The 26,805-nt window shown below is 41.6% G+C and overlaps 3 protein-coding genes across 3 annotated transcripts in view; 1 reads left to right on the top strand and 2 right to left on the bottom strand.

Annotated features, from left to right (window-relative positions):
- MOB4 (MOB family member 4, phocein) overlaps positions 1-11,996 on the bottom strand; it is a 51,609-nt gene extending 39,613 nt beyond the window's left edge. Inside the window, exons 1-2 of the mRNA XM_009237931.4 lie at positions 11,849-11,996; positions 11,056-11,220 (exon numbers count right to left, since the gene is read on the bottom strand). Of these exons, the coding sequence (XP_009236206.1) occupies positions 11,056-11,220; positions 11,849-11,851 (168 nt within the window). The 5' untranslated portion in view covers positions 11,852-11,996. The remainder of the gene's footprint in view (positions 1-11,055; positions 11,221-11,848) is intronic.
- Positions 8,966-12,188, bottom strand: HSPE1 (heat shock protein family E (Hsp10) member 1). The gene is made up of 4 exons (XM_003776047.5): positions 11,849-12,188; positions 11,056-11,220; positions 9,220-9,309; positions 8,966-9,140 (listed from the first exon to the last, which is right to left on the bottom strand). The coding sequence occupies exons 1-4, from the start codon at positions 11,849-11,851 to the stop codon at positions 9,090-9,092; spliced, it is 309 nt and encodes a 102-aa protein (XP_003776095.2). The 5' UTR covers positions 11,852-12,188; the 3' UTR covers positions 8,966-9,089.
- A 186-nt stretch (positions 12,189-12,374) lies between these two features.
- HSPD1 (heat shock protein family D (Hsp60) member 1) lies at positions 12,375-25,726 on the top strand (the record flags this gene model as incomplete). Its single annotated transcript, NM_001133614.1, is given in 12 exon segments — positions 12,375-12,495; positions 13,418-13,593; positions 14,885-15,137; positions 16,904-16,986; positions 17,528-17,623; positions 18,032-18,125; positions 18,790-18,958; positions 21,992-22,091; positions 23,051-23,296; positions 23,812-23,986; positions 24,269-24,447; positions 25,112-25,726. Coding segments are annotated over 11 exon segments (1,722 nt in total). The 3' UTR covers positions 25,265-25,726.
- Positions 25,727-26,805: the final 1,079 nt, after the last annotated feature.

Genomic DNA, 26,805 nt, shown 5'->3' with positions numbered 1-26,805 from the left:
CAGAGTGAGATCCTGTCTCAAAAAAATAATAAAGTAAAATAAAACAAAGAAAAGAAATGTGAAACGATGTAATGAAGCACTTTGGAGAAAGATTTACTTGCTCTTCAGAAGATACCAAAAGAGATGCTCTCTTTTTTTCTGCCAATGGACATCACCCAATATGGGCCTGCAGCAGCCATTCTGGCTTAAAGGAAGCCAGTCTAAAAGCAAAGTTGGCACACTGTGAATGATGTATGTAGTTGGAATGTGTCTTAAAGTGTGGATAGCATTTATGTGCAGAGCTACAGGAGATTTCATTACAAGCCAAGCAAAGTTGAAGCAGCAGGGAAGCATGGGAACGTATCTTCGCAGTTGAACAAGTCAGTGCCTATGTATGGTTTCATACATCTTCAACATATTATTTGAACATTATTTTCTCTGTTTTTTTTTTTTTTTCTTGAGACAGAGTCTCACTCTATCGCCAGGTTAGAGTGCAGTGGCATGATCTTGGCTCACTGCAGCCTCCACCTCCCGGGTTCAAGCAATTCCCCTGCCTCAGCCTCCAGAGTAGCTGGGACTACAGGCGTGCACCATTATATTTTAGTAGAGACAGGGTTTCACCACGTTGGCCAGGATGGTCTCAATCTCCTGACCTTGTGATCCACCCACCTTGGCCTCCCAAGTGTTGGGATTACAGGCGTGAGCCACCACGCCCGGCTTTTTTTTTTTTTTTTTAAGAGACTGTCTCACTTTGTTGCCCAGGCTGGTCTCAAACGCCTGGCCTCACAGGATCCTCCTGCCTTGGCCTCTCAAAATGCTGGTATTACAGGTGTGAGACACTGGGCTTCACCCATTTTCTTCCCCCTTGAGACAGTGTCTTATGCTCTTGCCCAGGCTGGACTGTAGTGGTATGATCACCACTCACTACAGCCTCGACCTCCTAGGCTCAAGTGATCCTCACTTCAGCCTCCTAAAGTGCTGGGATTACAGGTGTGAGCTACTGTGCCCAGTCTGTCTTTATTTTCTTGATAACACTAATCTGTATCTAAAATCATGCTATTAATTTAGTTGTTTACTGTGTGCTTCCCCCATCTTATTCATCCCTGTATATCCAGTGCCTAGAACAGTGCCTAGCCCATATTCAAAAAATGCATGACTTAAAAATACTATAATAAACTAGCCTTTTGAACTGATATTCAAGCCAGGTAAGTAAATAACCATTGATGTTTTTCCAAGTCATGTCTTCAGGCTAAATGAGACTGAAGGGCATTTTGCAAGCGAAATTTTAAGTGTCTTAAAGATTTAGGCTTAATCTATAAGACGGTAGGGGAATTTTAAACATTTCTTATATCTTTTAACAGGAAAATCTACAGACGGAGCCAAAATCAACATCTTTTTTTTTTTTTTTTTTTAAAGAAAAACCCAAACTATAAAAATACCTAAAGAAACTTTAAGTTTTGGAGAAGACTTTTCAGAGTTTAACGTCATACCAGAAGGCATAAAGAAAAACATTTAATAATTCAAATACACCAAAATGACTTTCTACAAGTGCAAGGCATAAACAAAATCAAAACCCAAATGACAAACTAGAGGGAAAAAACACAAAGAACTAGTTTCTTTAATAAATAGAAGTCATAAAAGATCAAGCACTCAGTCAAAAAATAGGCAGAAGACATTAAGTGAATAGGAATAACCAGTTAACAAGGGTAAGCAAGGTGGCTCATGCCTGTAATCTCAGCACTTTGAGAGGCTGAGGTGGGCAGATCACTTGAGTCCAGGAGTTCAAGACCACCCTGAGCAACATGGCAAAACCCTATTCTCTACAAATATTAGCTGGGCGTGGTAGCATGCATCTGTAGTCCCGGCTGCTCAGTAGGCTGAGGTGAGAGGATCACCTGAGCCCAGGATGTCAAGGCTGCAGTGAGCCTCTGATGGTGCCACTGTACTCTAGCCTGGGTGACAGACAAGAACCTGTCTCAAAAAAAAAAAATAAAGAGTCTTAAACACATACAATGCTCATCCTCATTCATCATGATAAAGAGTAAAATTATCAGATTGGCAAAATAAGAACTTTATAACATCCTGCTTTACAGAGAGTAAGAAAAAAAAAACACATTGCTAGTAGGACTGTTAATTCATGGACATTTTGGCTGGACGCAGTGACTCAGGCCTGTAGTCCCAGCACTTTGGAGGCGGGTGGATCACCTGAGATCAGGAGTTTGAGACCAGCCTGGTCAACATGGTGAAACCTCATCTTTACTAAAAGTACAAAAATTAGCCAGGCGTGGTGGCGAGCACCTGTAATCCCAGCTACTCAGGAGGCTGAGATAGAATCACTTGAACCTGGGAGGTGGAGGTTGCAGTGAGCCAAGATTGTGCCACCGCACTCCAGCCTGGGCAATAAGAGTGAAACTCTGTGTCAATAAATACATAAATAAATAAATAAAACTGATGGGACTTCAGTGAAGGACAACTTGGAGATCCATGTCTGTATATGTGTACATGTATGATTAAAATTCACAGACCCTTTGACATAGCAGTTCTGTAGGAATTTATCTTATAGATGTGCTTGTTCAAATGTACATATTTAGTTACGCATACATTTATTCATTGCAGAAGTGTTTCTAATAGAAAAAGGTTAGAATAACTTAAATATCTATCATTGCTGGGGGGGCATCCTGAAATAAATTATGGCTTATCCATATAATTGAACATTATAGTTTTAAAGTGTCTTTATCTATAGATTAATCCCAGAGACCAATTGTTAATGTAAAAAAGCAAGGTGTCAAATGTTATGCATGGAATGTTATTTTTTAAAAAAGAAAAAATGAATATATATTTCATATACATAAGATATGTACATATATACGTACACATTTACATATATGTATATATACATAAAACACCTGAAAGGAAGAATACAAAAAGTTATACAAGTTACTTCCAAGGATGGGACTGGGTGGCTGGGGAACAAGGATAGAGAGCATTCTTTTCAGTGTATATAATTTTAAATTTTTACATGAACATATTATTTATTTTTAAATAAATGAAAGTTTAACAACAAAATAATAGGCTTGACTCAAAACGTTAAGAGGCAAATCTAATGCCCTTGTTTTGCAGTTCATTCATAAGCTAAGAGGGGTTAGGTAATTCGTCAAATGTAACAGAACTAGTATGTAAGCAACACAGGACAAGAGCTAGGATTGATTGGGCTCTCATAGAGGTTGCTTGAGAGTAAAGGAAAATATACTTAAGCTGGGTGTGGTGGCTCATGCCTATAATCCCAGCACTTTGGGAGGCCGAGGTGGGTGGATCACTTGAGGTCAGGAGTTCAAGACCAGCCTGACCAACATGGTGAAAGCCCATCTCTACTAAAAATACAAAAAAAATTAGCCAAGTGTGGTGGCACATGCCTGTAATCCCAGCTACTCAGGAGGCTGAGGCAGGAGAATCGCTTGAACCCGGGAGGTGGAGGTTGCAGTAAGTCGAGATCGTGCCATTGCACTCCAGCCTGGGCAACAAGAGCGAAACTCTTTCTAAAAAAAAAAAAAAAAAAGGAAGGGAAGGGAAGGGATTGGATTTAAATACTCGTCACACAAATAAGTCAAAAGTTCAAAACTCCATTTTTGTGTGGGTGCAGTGAAAACAGTAATTAACTTGCTGGAGGAAGCATGACTTGGTATCACACTGAAGAACAAGCTGGCGGCTCATATAGGAACAAAGAACATACTCTCAGCCAGGTGAATAGGTACAGGGAGGACTTGCCGTATCAGATGTCAAACTTAAATGTAAAGCTATTTACATTGAAAGCAATGTGATGGAATAGGGAGGTCAATGGAACAAATTATTAAACCCAGGAATAGGCATATTTAGAAATTTTGTGTATGAGAAAGGCAACATCTCTGATTTCTGGGCATAGAGAGAAGGGAGGTTGGGGGGTGGTGTGCAGGGAGAAGAATGGATAATCCAGTAAGTAAAGTTGTGACAACAAGCTACTCATTGATTAAAAAAATAAAGTAGTCCTAGATTCTCTGGAGGCTGAGGCAGGAAGATTGCTTGAGCTCAGGAGAGCAAGAACTGCCTGGAGAGCACAGTGAGACCCCATCTCTGAAAAAATAAAGTCAGATACATACACCATTCACTAAAAAATAAATTATATACCTGTAATTCCAGCACCTTGGGAGGCCAAGGTGGGAGGATCACTTGACTCCAGCAGTTTGAGACAAGTCTCGGCAATATAGTGAAACCCAGTCTCTACAAAAAATACAAAAATTGGCGGGGTGCAGTCCCTTACACCAGTAATCTCAGCACTTTGGGAGGCCGAGGCAGGAGGATCACCTGAGGTCAGGAGTTCAAGACCAGCCTTGCCAACATGATGAAACCCCATCTCTACTAAAAATAGAAAAATCAGCTGGGTGCAGTGGCGGGTGCCTATAATCCCAGCTACTCAGGAGGCTGAGGCAGTAGAATCACTTAAACCCGGGAGGCAGATGTTGCAGTGAGCCGAGATCGCACCACTGCACTCCAGCCTGGGCCACAAAGTGAGACTCCGTCTCAAAAAAAAAAAAACAAAAAAAAAACAAAACAAAAATTAGCAGGACATGGTGACATGTATGTGTAGTCCCAGTTACTCAGGGGGCTGAGGTGGGAGGATCAATTGAACCTGGGAGGTCAAGGCTGCAGTGAGCCATGATAGCACCACTGCACTCCAGCCTGAGCACTAGAGGAAGACCCTGTCAAAAAATAAAAAATAAAAAATTACCCACACATGGTGACACAGGCCTGTACTTCCAGCTACTCTGGAGGCTGAAGTGGGAGGATTGCTTGAGCCCAGGAGTTCAAGGCTGCAGTGAGCTATAATCACACCACTGCTCTTCAGCTGCCGGATAGACAGAATAAGGCTCTGTCTCAAAAAAAAAAAGAAAAACATCCCAGCACTCTGGGAGGCCGAGGCGGCAGATCACGAGGTCAGGAGATCGAGACCATCCTGGCTAACATGGTGAAACCTCGTCTCTACTAAAAATACAAAAAAATTAGCCGGGCGTGGTGGCAGGCGCCTGTAGTCCCAGCTACTCAGGAGGCTGAGGCAGGAGAATGGGGTTAACCCGCGAGGCAGAGCTTGCAGTGAGCCGAGATTGTGCCACTGTGCTCCAGCCTGGGCAACAGAGTGAGACTCTGTCTCAAAAGAAAGAAAAGAAAAAAAAATTATTTCTTTAGCAATTCTGCTAGGCAGGCATCACAGTAGGACTGCTTCTGTGGTTCAAAAATTCTCTTATCCTTCTGATTTAGTGGGTTTGGATGAGGCCCTGAAATTTTAAGTTTACCAGGCAATTGCAGGGATGAACCAAGCTTTGTGAACTATTACCTTAGATATCAAAACTAATTTGCTGGGTCTTAGGAAAATAGCATTGGAGAATAATGGGAAAGCCATAGCCTTTGAACAGATTCCTTACTCTACAATATATTAGCCACACGTCCTTGGAACGATTTCTTATCTCTTGAGTCAAGGTTTCTCATTGGTAATACAGAAAAAATCTGTGCTCCCAAGGTTATGATGAGCAAAGCATATTATCTAGCTCTGCGTGAGCAGAGTATGAAATTGATAATCCACTTAGACAATATAAGAAATAACTTTTAGGCATAATTCCAGTATCTAAGTTTGACAAAAAATAAGCTTTAGTATACCAAAGGCAGTAACACGTGCATAAACGTAAATATACATATAGTGGAAGTTCCTACTACTTTACAGATGGGAAGATGATCAAAAGTTGAGATCATTATTCCATGCCATTTTTAAAACTTTAAATTTTAATTCCTCTCAAAATAAATACGGGACACAACCTTTAAAAGACATTATCAGACTAGTTTATGGATAATTAAACCTAGAAAATAAGTTTGACTACTAAGACAGCTGGTAGCTGATAGTTGAGCTTAAGGGTTGGTAATCAATTCTAGCGTAGGATTCTTTTTTTTTAAGACAGGGTCTCATTCTGTCACCCAGATTGCAGTGTGGTGGCACAATCTCAGCTCACCACAGCCTTAACCTCCCCACCTCAGCCCCTCAAGTAGCTTTTTGTATTTTTTGTAAAGACAGGGTTTCGCCATATTGCCGAGGCTGTCTCGATCTCAAGAGATCTGCCCACCTCAGCCTCCTAAAGTGCTGGGATTACGAGCACAAGCCACCACACCCAACCAAATTCTAGTGTAGCATTATTGGGTTTGAATCTTAAGTCTTCTCCCTAGCTGCTACAGCTATATCAAGCTATTTATCCTCTGCTTTGACTCAGTTTTGTTAAATTCAGCACATGGTGTACCAGGAACTTAAGTGCCATACATCATTCGGTACTACCCATTCCCCATACCACAGTGGGTATCACCAGGATTAATTGAAATAATGTGTATTAAGTGCTTAGAATTAACAAAGTAGCAAAGGCTATAAAGGATCAAGTTTTAAACAGTAACATCTGGAGATGGACTGTGTCTGAAACCTGGCTTTGCCACTTACCACTGAGCAACCTTGGTTATTACTTAACCCCTTCTATGCCTTAGCTTTCTCATCTGCAGGGTGAGAACAGCACCTATCTCATAGGGTTGTTGAAAGATTAAACCAATAAATACATGAAAAGCACCTTCAACAGTAGCCAGCACCTAGAAAACGCTCCTGTTAGCTATTCTATCACATAGTGCTCACCCCGGAGAGAAAGCACTCAGCCAATGTTAGCTATCATATATATATATATATATATATATATATATATACACACACACACACACACACATATATATGTATATACATATATGTGTGTATATATCACATATATATGTATGTATAATATTATATATATACTTTTTTTTTTTCCAAAACAGTCTATATCACCCAGGTTGGAGTGCAGTGGTGCAATCTTAGCTCACTACAACCTCTGCCTCCCAGGTTCAAGCCATTCTCCTGCCTCAGCCTTCCAAGTAGCTGCAATTACTTGCCTTAGATTTTTTTTTTTACCAAATTATGTGGTAGTGTTAAGTTTTTAAAAATGAAATGAGCCAGGCACGGTGGCTCACACCTGTAATCCCAGCACTTTGGAAGGCCGAGGCGGGTGGATCATGAGGTCAGGAGATCGAGACCATCCTAACATGGTGAAATCCCGTCTCTACTAAAAATACAAAAAATTAGCAGGGCGTGGTGGCAGGCGCCTGTAGCCCAGCTACTTGGGAGACTGAGGCACGAGAATTGCTTGAACCCGAGAAGAGAAGATTGCAGTGAGCCAAGATCATGCCACTGCACTCCAGCCTGAGCAACAGAGAGAGACTCCGTCTCAAAAAAAAAAAAAAAGTTCACTCCGGAATTAAATTTTCCTAAAATAAAACAAGACATAAAAAAACACTTGGAGGATACCAGAGCACCTCCAGTATTGCTAAGTGGCCTTAGATACTTGGTCACTGGATGCTGGGCAGCTTCAGGTGAAGATGGTGGTCAATGAGGCTCAGATAACCATGGAGAGCTTCTCAGCACCGTTCTTTCCAATGCAATACAAAATAAAGCTTAAAAGACGCAATGTATCTGGGAAGTTAATTGGGGTGAAACTATGGATTACAGCTGAGCCAAGGGAAAAATGTACCACAGCTGAGCGGGCTGACCCTGGTGCGCTCACTGCTTTGTCATTGCTGCTGGCCGCCAAAGACGATCACCCCTCAAGGACTATGTGATGCCTTTTTCACGTTGTCTTTCAGAAACTTGACAGGACATCATATGGCTGATATTAGATGCCAGTATCAGGTTAGAAACTACACTGAAGTCTTCCTGTTTCCCATCTCAACTACATTGAGGTCACACTGACTAGGTAAGCATGTGGCTGTTTTCCAACCCTGACAAACTAGTGTCAAATAGAAAAGCATAAATATAACCCATCACCATTAAAAAAAAAAAAAAGCATTGTCCTAACTTTAATGTACGGAAGTTGATTTTCCAAAATATTGACCAACTCTTAAAAGTTCTAAAAAGAAAGAAAAAAGCTGCCAAGTATGGTGGCTCACTCAGGCTTGTGATCCCAGCAGTCTGGGAGGCCAAGGCACGCATATTGCTTGAGCCCAGAAGGTTCCAGACCAGCCTGGACAACATGGCAAAAACCCATCTCTACAAAAGATACAAAAATTAGCAGGGCATGGTGGTGCACGCCTACAGTCCCAGTCACTCAAGGAGGCGGATGTGGGAGGATCACCTGTGCCTGGGAAGAAGGTGGAGGCTACAGTGAGCCATGACAGTGCCACTGTACTCCAACCTGGGTGACAAAGTGGGACAGTCTCCACCAAAAAAAAAAAAGAAAAAAAAGGAAAGTATAATTCTTCCCTCAATTTACATGGTACTTGTGTACCTGGGAATTCAGTATACATTAAACCATGCAAAAAATACTTTGTATTTATATAAATTGGAGCTAGGAATGAAGACCTGTATCCACAAAGTATTGAACACCTTAAGACCTGTAACTCGTTAGCTTGTTATATTTGAAATCTGAATGTTGCTGTGGTGGCTCACGCTTGTAATCCCAGCACTTTGGGAGTCTGAGACCAGCCTGGGCAACATGGCAAAACCTGTCTACTAAAAATACAAAAATTAGCTGGGCATGGTGGTGCACGCCTGTAATCCCAGGTACTCGGGAGGCTGAGGTTGCAGTGAGCCAAGATCGAACCACTGCACCCCAGCCTGGGTGAAAGAGTGAGAATCCATCTCAGAAAAAAAAAAAAAGTAAATCCATGGCTCGGTATTAGTATCGATCATGTATTAATAAAGCTAAATTCAGTGTGAAAATGCACCTACCTAGAAAATCTTGTTTCCCAAAATTCTCTGCAGGTTACTTGAAAAACAGAAAAAAAGCATAAACTAGAAAACCCTAAAATCATCTTAAAATAACTGAAGATTAACCACTCATTTACATATTTTTATTTGGAAATGTTTATATCAGTACAAGGAAACAATTTTGGAGACACTGGATGTCATTAGTTATCATTAGTTTATTATAAAAGAGAAATATGGAAATTATTTACATGATGAAAGATTTCAGAACTTCAGTGGAATGGGCAGCTTCATGTTGATGCCATTTCAATAGTGACTTATTTCAGTCTACGTACTTTCCAAGAATGTCACCATCTCTAAATAGGAAATAATCCTGCAAATGAAGAAACCATTAGTTAAGACAACTAATCGCAAATATCTGACTTCTTTTTAGAATTATTAAGTTTACACACCTTGTCATCTAGAACTACTTTGGTGCCTCCATATTCTGGGAGAAGAACTTTATCTCCAACTTTCACGCTAACTGGTTGAATCTCTCCACCCTTAAAAAAGGAAGGATGTTTATTAGCAAAGATATCTAGTTCACCCAACATAAACAGTTAACTTTTAAATCACAACTAATGAAACATGCTCACTCAAATCCAATTATATTAAAAATATATTTCATGGCTAAGTGATATGATTCATACTAGAATTGCAGATCTTCACTCAAAAATACCACTGTAGTTACACTTTGAAATAATACACGGTGGCTTAAACTAAAACCTGACTCCAACGTAAAAGTTCAAGAAAATATTCTGGAAAAGCTAACTTTATAACTGTTAAATATTAACATAACTTATCAACTATATGAAATAAACCTGCAACAGTAGCCCGCACCCAGAAAATGCCACATACAAATGGTCATATTTTCCTTCTTTCAACATACAAAAATTTAATATTTTTTTGGATTTAGAACATACGCTTCTCTTGTGATTGTTTTGTTCCCTCCAAAGAACAGATCTGGGGAAAGGGACTTCAGCTAAGTGTCCAGTCCCCAAAGTCTTCCTATTCCTAACTCCATGACAGCTCCTCAGTAGAGCTTTCCTCCTCAGAAGCAACTGGAACAATGCAGTTAACATTATTTGGCCCCAATGGCGTTTACTGTGTATTTTGGCTGACATCTTTAGAAGCCTGAGGCCTGAACAATTAACTGAGGAACATATAAAACAGGTGTGCAATCTTTTGGCTTCCCTGGGCCACACTGGAAGAACTGTGTTGGGCCACACATAAAATACACTAACATTAGCAGTAGTTAGTAAGCTTTAAAAAAATTGCAAAAGAAATATCAGGTTTTAAGAAAGTTTAGGGATTTGCGTTAGGCGGCATTCAAAGCTGTCCTGGGCTGCAGACTGGACAAGACTGATCAACCTGTTCTTCGGATAGGTATACCAACTAAGGCCCCAACTGGTTAAGATTAGGGCAATTTCAATGTGTTAGGGGTTAAACGAACAGTCCAAGTTTCCTCTCAATTCTTAAATGACCCCTCATTTTACCTTGAAGCACATCTTTTGTATTTATTTATTTATTTATTTATTTTGTAGACAGGTCTCATTATGTAGCCCAGACTGGTTTTGAACTCCTGAGCTCAAACGATTCTCCTGCTTCGGCCTCCCAAAATGCAAGGATTACAGGTGTGAGCCACCACGCACAGCCTCTTTTGTTTTATTAAAAATTTAGAATGTAAGGCAAACACTGATCACACTAGGCTACCAAATTGCTACTGAGGGCATTTTTTTTTTTTTTTTGGAGACGGAGTCTCGCCCTGTCCCCCATGCTGGAATGCAACCTCCGCCTCCAGGGTTCAAATGATTCTCCTGCCTCAGCCTCCCCAGTAGCTGGGATTACAGGCGCACGCCACCACACCTGGCTAATTTTTGTATCTTTAGTAGAGACGGGGTTTCACCATGTTGGTCAGGCTGGTCTTGAACTCCTGACCTTGTGATCCGCACACCTCGGCCTCCCGAAGTGCTGAGATTACAGGCGAAAGTCACCGCGCCCGGCCTATTGAGGACAATTTTTAATACTCTGAAACTATCACATAAAATAAGCGTCACAGCATTGGTCATATAAAATAAGCAACTTTATATTAGTCATTTCCCTTTAAGAAACAGATTAGAACCAAAGCAGTTAATGATCTTGAAAATGACATAAACTCTACTTAATAAGCGATTTTTAACACTCCACAATTACTTCTTTTCCCTCCACTGCACACTATAAAAAATAGTTCCACTGCAGCCCCCATTTACCTTTCCTTTGGAACCCGATCCAACAGCGACTACTGTTGCTTGCAATACTTTTCCTTGAGATTTTTCTGGAAGCATAATGCCTCCTTTGGTTACAGTTTCAGCAGCACTCCTTTCAACCAATACTCGGTCAAAGAGTGGAAGAAACTTTCTAAACGCTTGTCCTGCCTGTAGGAAAAGAAATGTTTTGAAACAAAAACTAAATGTAATCACATTATCAACAGGCAACGCCACCGTGCCATACATCTCAACACAACACGTTTTGGCTTTAAAAGTTAACACCAAACCTCAGCTTATTCGTTAAGGAAACGCATTTGAATGTACTAACCAATATTCCAAGTTTAATTCCCGATTCCTTACGTCTGTTAGGGGTCGTTGTCGCTCCTCCGGTGAGCAACCAGACCAGCTTTAAGGTCAACCTTAGTTTATTCCAAGGTCAAATGTTTTCCTTCTTCAGGTTTTTCCAAAAATTTTCAGGAAACGCTGGGTCAAGCTGCCTGCCTGGCACCATGCTTTTTACCCAAGACATCACACATCCACAAAGGCCCTGCAGAAGCAGGTGGGACGCTGCGCGTGCGCCCGGGTTCCCGCCCCCCTGCCTAGCACACGCGCGTGCAAAGAGCCCTGGGGGAGAAAAGGGTCGGGCGGGCCTTGCCGCTCCAAGGTGCCAGCGGGCGCTGGTCACTGAGTGGCCACCAATCCCTCCCGCCCAGCTCAACAAAAGAGGGGCGTCAGGGATCCCCGTACGCCTCAGACAGGCCCGGGCCTGCAGGCCTCGGGGCCACGCGCGACTCACCATGACTTCCTCCGCCTCAGACTCGTACGCTGCTCTAGTGTAGCGCCGCAAGGAGAGACTCGCGGTCCGGCCCTGGCGACACGTGAAAAAACCACCCAGCGCGCAGGCGCGCTCGCCCCAGCCCCCGCCGCTAGCCCCCTCGCCCCTCCCAGGGAGGGAGGGCGGTCGCCCCGACGCGCACCGCGATTCGCCCCAAGGGCCCTGCGCAGGACGCTGACGCGAAGACTCGGAGGCGGAAGAAAAGAGGGGCTGTTTCTAGGCTTTTCTAGGCGCCCAGCCGAGGTGAAAGAACTACCCCTTCGTCCCCTCCCGGAAATGACGCGATTTGACCCTTGAGCCGTAGGGAGCGCGGCATTTTCCGGAAAGTTCTGGAACCGAGCGCGGCCCGGGAACTAGCCTAAGCCGGCCGGAGAGGGCTGAGCGCGCTAGCACACCCTGCGCGGGTAGGGAGGGGCGGGGCTCGCGCGTAGGGTGTGCAGATTGCAGGGCCCCGGCTGACGGGAAGGGGTGGGAACTCCCTGCACACGCGGTGCCGCGGGGCGGAGGGAGGGGACACGGGCTCATTGCGGTGTGCGCCCTGCACTCTGTCCCTCACTCGCCGCCGACGACCTGTCTCGCCGCGCGCACGCCCTGCCGCCGCCCCGCAGGTACGCGGCCTTCCCGCGCCGCCTCCCCCCGGCGCCTGCGACCCCCGAGTGGGCCTTCCTCCTCTGCGGTCCTGCTGGAGGGTGCGGGCGGCGACAGCCTGGAGTTCCGCACCGCGCCGCAGGCCCAGGCCCGCGGGTCCAGGCCTCGCGGGTCCATGGGGGTTCCATCACGTGCGACGCGGATCCTGGACCTTGTCTGGGCGCGGGAGGGACAACTCGTGGGGATTGAATGTGGGGGATTGTAACCACTTAGGCCCGCTGGTGCAACCTGCACCTGGCCGACTTCAGGGAACCGGGGAGGGTGGTGTACGCGAGGGAACCGCTTTTTTCCCCCGCAGGCAGTTGGGATACCGCGCCTCCACTCTTGACCTTGCTGGGGGCGTTCGGAAAGAAGGACACGTGGGCTGGCGCCGAGTGGGCCGGGCCGCCGCCCTCAGCATCGCGGCCTTGCTGGCTGCTCTGATACAGTAGCCTTGGGTGGATCCATGGAGACACTTTGCTGAGCGGCTTTTTGCACCGTCAGGAATACTTTTAACTTCCCTGGTCACTTGGATTTGTAACTTGCCTCTCTCCGGCTGACTTGGTTTCTCAGGGGCCACAGTTGGAGTGGGTCTGCCCACAAGGCCGTTTTCGCGGTGAAAGATTAACTCATTTTTGGCGGCAGGGATAGGTGGCCGTGGGGAAGGAGCTGTATGTGCTTTGTGCTAGTGCTATAGGTCAGGCGCCGGGGCGGCCTCTTTAGCTTGCGCTAGTGGCTGATGTTCCGAAGCTGCGGCGCCTTCCGTCATTCAGGCGTAGTGGCTGGCGGAGGTAAGCCAGACTCAGCATCTCACGTTGCTTGCTCTGTTGCACAGGTGGGCATGTTTGTTCTGCAGCGCACCACGGGTGGTAGTTCTGATGATCTATTTGCTTCCATCCCCAGAAATGCTTCGGTTACCCACAGTCTTTCGCCAGATGAGACCGGTGTCCAGGGTACTGGCTCCTCATCTCACTCGGGCTTATGCCAAAGATGTAAAATTTGGTGCAGATGCCCGAGCCTTAATGCTTCAAGGTGTAGACCTTTTAGCCGATGCTGTGGCCGTTACAATGGGGCCAAAGGTATCAGTATTTTTATTTTATTGTAATTACAGTATTATTAATAGCATTTTACTCACAAATAGTCGCACTGAACTATTCAACAGTACTTTCGTATCCATTTTTGAGAGAACTCAGTTTACATGTAAGAATTCTGAAGTATTGGTTAACCTTTTTTTCTTAGACATGATCTTAAAGCTTAAACTGCTTCAGCCAGATTTTCGAAACTATTTTGTTCAATGTGTGATGTAATCGGGTAGTAACTTACAGCTCAAAGTGGATTCTTAAACTCGAGGTAGAATTTCGCTTGCCTAAGTTAAAATTTGGATCCTTTCCCAGTAGTTCATGCCAAGTGTAGAGAGGAGTTTAACTTATCTTCCATAATTCCTTAGGTATGTGCTTGTAGGTGCTAAATTTTTTTTTTTGGTTTATTGTAGTAAAATGTACACAACATAAAGTTACCATTAAGTGTGCACTTTGGGGACATTAATTACATTTATGTTGTGCAGTCATCACCACCATCCATCTCCAAAACTTTTTGTATGGGAAAATTTAACTTTGTACTCATTATACAGTAGCTTCCCATTCTCTCCTCCACCCCAAGATGCTAGTTTTACCCATCGGTTTTCTGCTGTTCTCTTGTTCCAAAGCATATTTAAAATAAGTCTCATTTATTAGGGGTAATATTTTGAGGAGGTCTTTGAAGGTGGTGTGCAGTCAAGTGGTGCTTCATTTCAGTTTGAAGACAGTTCAGATATCAAGTGATCCAACAACTGCATAAAATACAACATTTGTACACCTTACAAATAGAAAGTAGCAGCTTTGGTTCAAATCCAAAGGATGGCCAATAACTGTTTGTGCCATGGTTGAAGTTTTATGTTGCGTGAACCTGGAAGAGCACACTACTTGCCTTAATGGTTAATATTTTAGTTAAACGAATTTTAAAACAAGTCACATTACTTTAAAAGATAACAGGCACTAACTAAAACGTAAGTATAAGTGATAGGAAGATTGTTTTATTTTTTGTCTTGTGTTCTTGTTCATTTTATAAGATGACAAATTTTAGCCCCTAGGATTTTAATCTCCTAAATTACCTAGTTCAAAATTATGCTCTTGGCAGAGAATCAGGTCATTTTGTTTGTAGACAAAGAACGTTGATAAACTTGCCCTTGAGATTCATGCTGCAAGACTGATAAAAATGACACAACTTATGTTGAGACTTTGAAGTAGTTGCTTTATTATGAAGACTGCTCATTTTTTAAAATGTAAATCATCCTTAGGGTATGTGTGATCCTGTTACATTTTTTTCTTCTAGGGAAGAACAGTGATTATTGAGCAGAGTTGGGGAAGTCCCAAAGTAACAAAAGATGGTGTGACTGTTGCAAAGTCAATTGACTTAAAGGATAAATATAAAAACATTGGAGCTAAACTTGTTCAAGATGTTGCCAATAACACAAATGAAGAAGCTGGGGATGGCACTACCACTGCTACCGTACTGGCACGCTCTATAGCCAAGGAAGGCTTCGAGAAGATTAGCAAAGGTGCTAATCCAGTGGAAATCAGGAGAGGTAGGAATGTTTGTTTTCACCACGGTGTTCTAAACTTCAGTGTGCTTTAAGGCATTGATTCCTTGGACCTAAGGAAAGTGTTACTTGAGGAAATTAATCCTTCTCTCATTCCTCCTCTTGGCCTGGGGAAATCTTAAACTGGGTTTTCCTTTAGCAAGCTTGGCTGTATGGTGGGTAGGTACTGTTAGGTAATTTTGATATTTTACTTAGTTGGTTTCTTTTGTTTTTAGAGACAGGGTCTTGCTCTGTAGCCCAGGCTGGACTGCACTGGAACTCCTGGGCTCAAGCAATCCTCCTGCCTCAGCCTTCAAGTATCTGTGACTACTACAGGCACTCACCACCATTCCTGGCTAATTTTTAGTTTAGTTTTGTAGAAAGTAAGACTAAATACACTGGATCATTCAGAATGTCAGAAAGTAATGTTTTCCTCAGTTTATTTTTTCTTAATAGCACACACCATGTTATTGGTTTGTGTTTTGTTAGTGCTTGTAACTAGAGTGCAACTTAATTAACAATTTGCTCCTCATCATGAGGTTCATGGCAGTATAGACTTAAATTCTAGTCCCATGTTTGTCATTTATTAGCTGTGTGCTAAGACTGGGTTTTCCTATCAGCAGAATTGCTATGTATATTTAGGGTATGTTAGGGTTCAAACCAGGAACCCTCTTGTGAGTGAAGGTGGGGGAGCTATTGGTAATTTTTTGTCAGAATTGGCATATTAATGTATTACTACATTATTAATGTATCATTACCTCATCTATTTCAGTGTTTATGGGCCAAGTGAATACACTTCACTAAAAGCAGTTTTACTGTAAATCACTAACAAGTATTAATTAAGGTTATGAAGAGGACTTACCAACACCTTGCATTGGATTTTTTTTGAAGTAACATTTCTCAAACAAGAGAGCTAGCACTATTCCCAATTGAGCAAAATGGGACTGTTAAGACTGATGTAAAACAAAAATATTTTGTTAGTTCATAATACATACTAAATTGAGGGAATTTCAGATAATTGACACCTGCAGAGGCATAGTCACAACAGATTCCTATCATTTAAGAACTGTACTTCTTGTTGAAAATAAGGGAGTGTTAACCATTTTGGTCCTTTTTTGCATCATCTAATGGTCATGAGAAGCGTCGGGGACCCTATTGGAAACAGCATGATTGGGTTAGGAATAATTTGCATAGGATGAGTTCAGTGGTGAGACTGTTGAAACTATACACATCTACCTTGTTTTAGTCCTATTTTCAAAATTTTGGCATTGTGAGATTTTATTTACTGTGTGAACCTAAAGTTACTGTTTAAGTACATGCCACGCAACTCTGTGTTATTAAGAAGCACTGTCTCAGAAGCTGTGTGTAAATTTAATATTAAGGCACTAAAGACCAAGCATAGGTACATGCCTGTAGTTCCAGCTACATGGGAAGCTGAGGTGGGAGGATTGCTTGAGCCCAGGAGTTCAAGACCACCTTGGGCAACATAGTGAGACCTTGTCTACAAAAATAAAAGAAGCTGAGCATGGTGGCTTGAGCCTGTGGTCTCAGCTACTCCCTTGAGCCCAGGATGTCAGGGCTGCAGTAAGCCATGATCTGAGCTACTGCACTCCAGCCCGGATGACAGAACAAGACCCTGTGTCAAAAAAAAAAAAAATTTTTTTTTTTTTAAGTTAAGGCATTAAAATATTTGTCACAAATCTCAAGATTTCTACTTGACATAGAAGCCATGAGAGAAATAAACATTGTAATGACATATATTGTTGAACTAGGTGTGATGTTAGCTGTTGATGCTGTAATTGCTGAACTTAAAAAGCAGTCTAAACCTGTGACCACCCCTGAAGAAATTGCACAGGTAAGGACTTAACAAGTTATACGTTTTTTAAAAGAAATTTAATGGCATGTGTGATTTTTTATTCTCCTTGATCACACCAATGTCAGAATAACAATACTACCCAATCATCAATATTAGAATCATTGTTTCTTACTGCTAAAACCTTTGAAAAGAATTATGACCATAATGGTTGTCATTTAGTTCTGCATGTGGTTGTCATTTTAGTTCTACATGGCTGTAAAATGGATTTGTATGATTGTGAAAATGCTCTTAGCCATTGTCAAAGGTGCATAAGTTTTGTCAGTTTGTAATGAAGTCAGCATTTTTAAACTTTTTGTTACAAGAATAGTTTTATATGTGATATTCTTCAAAACAATGTAGTCAAATAATGAATCGGAAAAGAGCAAAGAACCAGTACTTCATGAAAACTACTATAACGTAAATTCCCCTTCTGTCCCCTGGATGGAAGTATCAATTTGGAAGTTAGTAGGAAAAGGTAAGGGAACTGACTGAGGACACTAGCCTTACCTTTTAATTTCGAAGAGTAACTTGATTATTTCAGGTTGCTACGATTTCTGCAAACGGAGACAAAGAAATTGGCAATATCATCTCTGATGCAATGAAAAAAGTTGGAAGAAAGGGTGTCATCACAGTAAAGGCAAGTGTGTTTGTATTTTTAAAGATAATTTGAGTTATCTCATGATCAAAAGTTTGAGTTATCTGATGATCAAAACTGAATTTTCCAAACAGAAAAATTCTGTGTTTTAAAAACAGTGCTTTTTTATTCCTTCATATGTAGTCTCAGCACATGTATAGAATAAAGTACTTACTGTATTTTATGTGAATTAGCCTTTGCTGCATGAAATGAATCCATCCTAACTTAAATGATTATTCAAATAAGCACTTTTGGGATTTTTTGCAGAAGTGCAATCGGATGTCCTGGGCTGTTTCATACTCCACCCTACATCTCTTATGGCCAGAGGGGTCTGTTTTTATTAATCTGGCCTGTAATTCCATGTTTTGTGTTCAATGAAATCCATATACCTAATTCTTTGACTTTTCATAGGATGGAAAAACACTGAATGATGAATTAGAAATTATCGAAGGCATGAAGTTTGATCGAGGCTATATTTCTCCATACTTTATTAATACATCAAAAGGTAAGAACAAATCAATAACTGAATTATTATTGTTTTTATTATTTTAGACAAGAGTCTCATTCTCTGTTGCCCAGGCTGGAGTGCAGTGACATGATGCGGTGGCACGTTGCTCACTGCAACCTCCGCCTCCCGGGTTCAAGTGATTCTCTTGCCTCAGTCTCCCAAGTAGCTGGGATTACAGTCACACGCCACCATGCCAGGCTGATTTTTGTATTTTTAGTAGAGATGGGGTTTCACCATATTGGCCAGGCTGGTTTCTTAACTCCTGACCTCAGGTGATCCATCCACCTTGGCCTCCCAAAGTGCTGGGATTACAGGTATGAGGCACTGTGCCTGGCCAATTTTTGAATTTTTAATAGAGACAAGGTTTAGCCATGTTGGCCAGGCTAATTTTGAATTCCTGGCCTCAAGTCATCTGCCTGCTTTGGCCTCCTGAAATTTTTAAAATATACTTTCTAATATGTGTCAAACTATAGGTATTAGTTGGTGTCATCCTCTAAAACATAAATGTATGTATTCCAAAAGTTAATGCATATGAGAAATGAAGGAGGAAAACCAACTCACTGGTGAATTTTAAAGTGTATTGGAACCTTGGTTTAGCTTTTCATTTAAATGTATTGCAGTCATTTTTTGTATATTTTTGAAATCTTCATTATTTTTACAGGTCAGAAATGTGAATTCCAGGATGCCTATGTTCTGTTGAGTGAAAAGAAAATCTCTAGTGTCCAGTCCATTGTACCTGCTCTTGAAATTGCCAATGCTCACCGTAAGCCTTTGGTCATAATCGCTGAAGATGTTGATGGAGAAGCTCTAAGTACACTCGTCTTGAATAGGTAATAGGCAGTGGTATTTTATGATTTATATTTCTGGGTGAAAGACAGAATTATTTGTATTGCTGTTTGCAGTCTCCATCATGTGTACCTCCACATTTGATCCAGTTGGGTTTGTATCTAGAATTGTAATTGTGTAAATCAAGTGTGCTCTGTGTATCCTTATGGTTGTGTTTTTGAAAGAGACCCCAAAGTCTTTACTATTTGGATCAGCTTTCTCATAGAATAGACTAATTTAGCACATGGGTACCTTTCTGTATTTTGCAAGTGTTTACAGTTGTTTTGAAGGCACATGACTGAATCTTGTAATTTTTTTTTTTTTTTTTTTTTTTTTTTTGAGACAGAGTCTCACTCCCTGGCCCAGGCTGGAGTGCAGTGGCATAATCTTGGCTCACTACACACTCCATCTCCTGGATTCAAGCAGTTCTGCCTTAGCCTCCCAAGCAGCTGGGACTACAGGCACGCGCCACCACACCTGACTAATTTTTGTATTTTTAGTAGAGATGGGGTTTCACCATATTGGCCAGGCTGGTCTCGAACTCCTGACCTCGTGATCCACCCACCTCAACCTCCCAAAGTGCTGGGATTACAGGTGTGAGCCACTGCGCCCGGCCTTGTAATTTTTTTTTTTTTTTTTTTTTTTGAGACAGTCTCTGTTGCCCAGGCCGGAGTGCAGTAGTGCAGTGGCTCAATCTTGGCTCAAGCCTCCTGGGTTCAAGTGTCAATCTTTTTTTTTTTTTTTTTTTTTTTAAAGGTTTTTCTGGTTAAAAATATGTATATTTTCAGAATATTATTTTGCATAGAACAGGGAAGTAAACAACTAACTTCCAAATAACTCAGAGCCAGGCATGGTGGCTCACAGCTATAATCCCAGCACTTGGGGAGGCACAGGCGGGTGGATCACCTGAGATCAGGAGTTCGAGACCAGCCTGGCCAACATAGTGAAACCCCATCTCTACTAAAAATATAAAAATTAGCAGAGCATGGTGGTGCGCACGCCTGTAATCCCAGCTACTCAGAGGCTGAGGCAGGAGAATCACTTGAATCTGGGAGGCAGAAGTTGCAGTGATCCGAGATTGTGCCACTGCACCCCAGCCTGGGCAACAAAGCGAGACTCTGTCTCTAAATAAATAACTCAGATGTAAGTGTATTTCACCATCGAATATTTTCATTTATTTTGAGAGACAGACTCTGTCACCCAGGCTGGGCTGCAATGGCACGATCATAGCTCACTGCAGCCTTGAACTCTTGGGGTCAAGCAGTCCTCCTGCCTCAGCCTCCCAAGTTTCTGGGACTACACACTTGCACAAGCACACTTGGCTTATCTTTTAATTTTTTTATAGAGACGAGGTCTCAATATGTTGCCTAGGCTAGTCTTAAACTGTTGGTGAATCTTAAGTGATTCTCCCACCTCAGCCTCCCAAAGTGCTGGGATTACAGGTATGAGCCACTACCGTTGGCTGTGATCAAGTATTTAGTCTGTTGTTAAATGTTTACTAAATAGTCTGAAGTAGAGAAAATAGCATCCAATCTAAAATAAGGTGAGGTCTAGTCACTTATTTAAATCTACATTTTAAGCTATAGTTTACTATTAGTTTAAACTTTAAGACAGGTAATGTTCATGCTGCAGACAATCTAAAGGCATTATTAAAATGTTTGTTCTTCCTTATCTGAGAATTGAAGTATTTCAGAAGCAAGACTTTTCTTTCCATTTTGTTACAGTAGAAATGCATACATTAACAGGTATGTTTTAGACATTATACGTGTTGATCTGACCCAAAAGCTCTAATGAGCTTCCTTACCCTGGAATGTTTTTCTTAGCTTGGATTTGCTTTTTTGGAGGGATTAAGAAAAGACTTGGCTGGCCAGAAAAGACTTGGCTGGGCGCGGTGACTCATGCCTGTAATCCCAGCACTTTGGGAGGCCGAGGCAGGTGGATCACGAGGTCAGGAGATTGAGACCATCCTGGCTAATATGGTGAAACCCCGTCTCTACTAAAAATACAAAAAATTAGCTGGGCGTGGTGGCGGGCTGAGGCAGGAGAATGGCGTAAACCCGGGAGGCGGAGGTTGCAGTGAGCCAAGATCTCGCCACTGCACTCCAGCCTGGGCGACAGAGCAAGACTGTCTCAAAAAAAAAAAAAAAAAAGAGACTTGAAGACTTGAGGCCAGAAAAAAACAAGCCTACAGAGTTTTCATTAAGCCATTTTACTGCTAGTTGAAAAGTGGAATATCCAGTTTACATAGCATATAGCTTATTCCTCTGATTTTTATTTGGGTCCTTAATAAAATAGACCAGGTGTCTTGAAGTTTGAACATTCCTTCTGTTTCACAATCTGCTCTCAAATGGACATTTGATTGCACATTCCAAGTATTCATTTACCTGGTAAAAATTTCAGGTGAGCTTAACAATACTGTCAGCTTTTTGTATAAAAGAAGTGAATTCAGAACATTGCTCATTCAAAACTCAGCATTAATATATGGAGTAGATGTTTATTAAATGACCCTCAAATGTAATATTTAGTAATTATTGTTTTTCTACCATTCACAATAGTTATCACTGTATCCCATAACTTACTGTGATGTGATTTTTGCTGCTCGGCCTCCTGAGTAGCGGGGATTACAGGTGCCCACTACCACATTTGGCTGATTTTTGTTATTTTTAGTAGAGACAGGGTTTCACCATCTTGGCCAGGCTGGTCTCGAACTCCTGACCTCGTGATCCACCTGCCTTGGCCTTGCAAAGTGCTGGGATTACAGGCCTGAGTCACCACACCCAGCCAGGCCAACAGTTTATTAAGAAGGTAAATAGATATAGACAAGTATAATTAATAGAAAATAGCCTAAACTGTCTCAGATATTTCCTGTCTTAATTTGATCAAAAATTGCTAGGAAGGAAAAAAAAAAAAAACACACACACACAAAAACCAAACCAGATTACTTAGGAGTCCTAAGTAATCTAGTAACAGTTTGAGGGGAATTAAACAGATAGGCATTTTTATTTCATTTAAATCTTACTATCAACTATTCTTAACAGGCTAAAGGTTGGTCTTCAGGTTGTGGCAGTCAAGGCTCCAGGCTTTGGTGACAATAGAAAGAACCAGCTTAAAGATATGGCTATTGCTACTGGTGGTGCAGTAAGTAAAATAAATGTGATAATGGTTTGCTGAATGTTTATACTTGTCTGGAATTTATAGATTAACATTTTTCACAATTAGATACTACAACTATCTGTTTCTTTTGGCTCTTTGGAAGGTAGGGGTTGGATTAAATTCCCGTTAATTTGCCACGAGTCTGGCCTAAGAATGAGCTTATTGGTTATTCTATATTGACTAAATCTTACTGACTGAATAAGGGGTTTCCTTTTTTTGTTTTTTGTTTTTTTGTTTTGTTTTTTGGAGACAGGGTGTCTTGATCTGTCTTGACTATTCTTGACTTGATCTATATTGACTATTCTTATTGACTAAATCTGTGGGGTTTCCTTTTTTTGAGACAGGGTGTCTTGATCTGTCACCCAGGCTGGAATGCAGTGGCGCGATCTTGGCTTACTGCAACCTCCACCTTCTGGGTTCAAGCAATCCTCCCGTCTCAGCCTCCCAAGTAGCTGGGACTACAGGTGCAGTACCATGCCCAGCTAATTTTTTTACTTTTAGTAGTTATGGGTCTCATTATATTGCCTAGGCTTCTCAAACTCCTGGACTCAAGCAATATGCCTGCCTCCACCTCCCAAAGTCCTGGGATTACAGGCTTGAGCTACTGAGCTCAGTTTTGAAAGGTAGAAGTGTATGCTACAAGGGATGTAGGACTTGAGAGTCAAGGCCTATGGTCTTGTCCTGGCTCTACCAGTAAGTGTGACCTTGGATGTTTTTTTCTTAAGTAAGGCTGGTAATAATTACCAGAGTTGTGAGAATTGAGAAGTTGGAAATGCAGTGAAAGACTATACTCAAGTCTTGTTCTGGACTAACAGTGATCTTAAAATCTCTCATTTTAAAGAAATAAAGTATTTTGATGATTCTCTTGCATGGTATATTAATAAACTTGGTATAATGGCAGAAACCGTAACCTACAACAGGTTTACCTTTAACTCTTTTTGTAGGTGTTTGGAGAAGAGGGGTTGACCCTGAATCTTGAAGACGTTCAGCCTCATGACTTAGGAAAAGTTGGAGAGGTCATTGTGACCAAAGACGACGCCATGCTCTTAAAAGGAAAAGGTGACAAGGCTCAAATTGAAAAACGTATTCAAGAAATCATTGAGCAGTTAGATGTCACAACTAGTGAATATGAAAAGGAAAAACTGAATGAACGGCTTGCAAAACTTTCAGATGGAGTAGCTGTGCTGAAGGTAAGATTCATTATTATGAATAAGTTTCTTGGGTTCTGAGTCCAAGAATGATTTTGCTTCTGTAGTATTCCCCAGTAGTATCATGGAACTAAACAAATACTTGAGGAATTAACTTCATAGTGGAATTTTGTTTGTTTTGTTTTGAGCTGTCCGTCACCCAGGCTGGGATGCAGTGGTGTGATCTCGGCGCACTGCAACCTCCGCCTTCTGGGTTCAAGCGAATTTCCTGCCTCGGCCTCCTGAGTAGCTGAGATTACAGGCACTTGCCACCATGCCATGCCTGGCTAATTTCGTATTTTTAGTGGAGACAGGGCTTCACCATGTTGGCCAGGCTGGTCTCAAACTCCTGACCTCAAGTGATCCACTCACCTCAGCCTCCCAAAGTGCTAGGATTACAGGTGTGAGCCACCACACCCACCCCAGGATTGCTTTTTAAGTAAACTGCTTTTAAATGACTTGGCAATTAGCATCTTGAATGAAGAGGCCATACTAACTGGAATTCTTTTCGTCTTTAGGTTGGTGGGACAAGTGATGTTGAAGTGAATGAAAAGAAAGACAGAGTTACAGATGCCCTTAATGCTACAAGAGCTGCTGTTGAAGAAGGCATTGTTTTGGGAGGGGGTTGCGCCCTGCTTCGATGCATTCCAGCCTTGGACTCATTGACTCCAGCTAATGAAGATCAAAAAATTGGTAAAAAGTTACCTTTTAAATGAGTTTGTGGCTTGATTTTAGTTTTTCTGTTAGAATAATAATGTTGCAGTCCCCTAAATGGAATAGCACATCCATTTCCTGAATAACAGAAGTAGAATAGTGCTAATGTCAGAGTTAAACATGCATCACATCTTTTTCAGGGGAAATGATTTGATCTGTAGTAGAATTGGGATTTCCCTACATCAATATCCTCACAAATTATAAATGTGTTACAATATTTACAAATGAAAGTATTAAAATTTTGCTGAAATTTCTCTGTAGGTATAGAAATTATTAAAAGAACACTCAAAATTCCAGCAATGACCATTGCTAAGAATGCAGGTGTTGAAGGATCTTTGATAGTTGAGAAAATTATGCAAAGTTCCTCAGAAGTTGGTTATGATGCTATGGTTGGAGATTTTGTGAATATGGTGGAAAAAGGAATTATTGACCCAACAAAGGTAAATGGTTGAACACTTTCTAAAAATTCTTTTGTTGGTCATTTTGTTAATGTATCCCCACATCCCAAATCTTTGATTTTGTCACCAGAAAAATAGTCTAATAGCAGTAGCAACAGCAATAGCACTTGTGCTCATCAACAATTCTCATGTACATTTCCAGCACCTAGATATTTAATACTCCACTAAAAGGAAGCAGGATCCCTTGAGTAGCAGTTGAGTCCATGCTTGGAGGCAGGAAAAAATCAGGATGGATCTGGAACACCCTGTTCCTGCCTGGCAGTAAGAATACTTTCCAAGATACCCAGAATAGGGTTTTGTTTTGTTTTTAAGACAGAGTCGCTCTGTCGCCCAGGCTGGAGTGCAGGCAGTGACAACTTCCACCTCCTGGGTTCAAGCGATTCTCCTGCCTCAGCCTCCCGAGTAGCTGGGATTACAGGCATGCACCACCATGCCTGGCTAATTTTTGTATTTTTAGAAGAGATGGGGTCTCACCATGTTGGCCAGGCTGGTCTCGAACTCCTAACCTCAAGTCGTCTACCTGCCTCGGCCTCCCAAAGTGCTGGGATTACAGGTGTGAGCCACCACGCCCAGACAGAAATTTTCAGTAAGTCTTGCTCATATTTTACTAAGGGAAAATTTAATGTTTAATTAAATTTTTTTCTAGGTTGTGAGAACTGCTTTATTGGATGCTGCTGGTGTGGCCTCTCTGTTAACTACAGCAGAAGTTGTAGTCACAGAAATTCCTAAAGAAGAGAAGGACCCTGGAATGGGTGCAATGGGTGGAATGGGAGGTGGTATGGGAGGTGGCATGTTCTAACTCCTAGACTAGTGCTTTACCTTTGTTAATGAACTGTGACAGGAAGCCCAAGGCAGTGTTCCTCACCAATAACTTCAGAGAAGTCAGTTGGAGAAAATGAAGAAAAAGGCTGGCTGAAAATCACTATAACCATCAGTTACTGGTTTCAGTTGACAAAATATATAATGGTTTACTGCTGTCATTGTCCATGCCTACAGATAATTTATTTTGTATTTTTGAATAAAAAACATTTGTACATTCCTGATACTGGGTACAAGAGCCATGTACCAATGTACTGCTTTCAACTTAAATCACTGAGGCATTTTTACTACTATTCTGTTAAAATCAGGATTTTAGTGCTTGCCACCACCAGATGAGAAGTTAAGCAGCCTTTCTGTGGAGAGTGAGAATAATTGTGTACAAAGTAGAGAAATATCCAATTATGTGACAACCTTTGTGTAATAAAAATTTGTTTAAAGTTAATAATTGTGTTAGCCTTTCCATGATTAGAAGATAATGAAAACTGAAAGCCAGTTGAAGGGGCAGGCTGGCATGTGTGTAAAACATTATCCTACCTATGATATTTTCATGTTTCTCTTTGTTGCAGACTGAACTACATTCCATTGATAATGGGGAAGGACAGTTTCTGTTTTCCCCAGTGCAAGGATGTAATCTCTTGGAGCTGTAAAATCTGGGAGGTTGGAAGGAACTCCAGCTCCTCAGCATGGCCTTTGGGCTGCTGCTGCAAGCAAGGCATTGAGGCAAATATTTCTGCTGTCCTTACCTTGGACAGAAGTAGAGGGGAAAAATAAAGTCCATCATCACATGAAAAGTCAGTCACTTGAAATCCTGTACCTAGAATACCTTTGGCTTTGGTAATTTGGTTGTGTTTGGGGTACAAAAAAAAAAGGATCTATTTGATAGCACAACGGGGTGACTATAGTCAATAATAATTGTACGTTTAAAAATAATGTAATTGGATTGTAACAAAGGATAAATGGTTGAGGGGCTAATACCCCATTCTCCATGATATGATTATTTCACATTGCATGCCTACATCAAAACGTCTCTTGTACCCCAGAAATAAATACACCTGCTAGGTACCCAAAGAAATTTTAAAAAGGAGGATTGGTCAGCAAATGAGAGGGGATTGAATAAAAGGCATGTTAACTGAAGAAATCTTGTCTAGAATGTAGTTTGGGCTGTAAAAGTGGCAAGCAAGCAAACTCAAGTAAAAGAAATCTAGGGAGATAATTTACATCTTAAGAGGCCAACTAGTTTATTAGAAGAACAAGTAAGGAATAAGAAACACGTGGACTTAGTTTGTATTAGAGCAGGGAGAGTGACAGGAGACTCTAGAGATTAACAGGAGGAAAAATTAACCAAGTGTTTGCTATACGTTAGACATCAGGATAGGTAATTTTAACCCTCAATGTTAGGTTTGGGACTATTAAGCCTATGCTATATTTACATAAACTCAGACTCTGAAAGTCTAACTGCCAGCCGGGCCCAGTGGCTCATGCTTGTAATCCCAGCACTTTGGGAGGCTGAGGGGGGCAGAT

This window comes from Pongo abelii, chromosome 11 (genome assembly GCF_028885655.2).
Source record: "Pongo abelii isolate AG06213 chromosome 11, NHGRI_mPonAbe1-v2.0_pri, whole genome shotgun sequence".
Taxonomy (NCBI): Eukaryota; Metazoa; Chordata; class Mammalia; order Primates; family Hominidae; genus Pongo; species Pongo abelii.
Note: the sequence above shows the minus strand (reverse complement) of the source record. Positions and strands in the feature narration are given on the sequence as shown.

What these genes read in the sequence shown, in the direction of transcription:
- HSPE1 (XM_003776047.5), bottom strand. An exon ending in GATCGGGTTCCAAAGGAAAG is followed by an intron (nt 9,310 to 11,055) that starts GTAAATGGGGGC and finishes TCCTTTTTTAAG; the next exon opens with GGTGGAGAGATTCAACCAGT. An exon ending in AAGTAGTTCTAGATGACAAG is followed by an intron (nt 9,141 to 9,219) that starts GTGTGTAAACTT and finishes CTTCATTTGCAG; the next exon opens with GATTATTTCCTATTTAGAGA.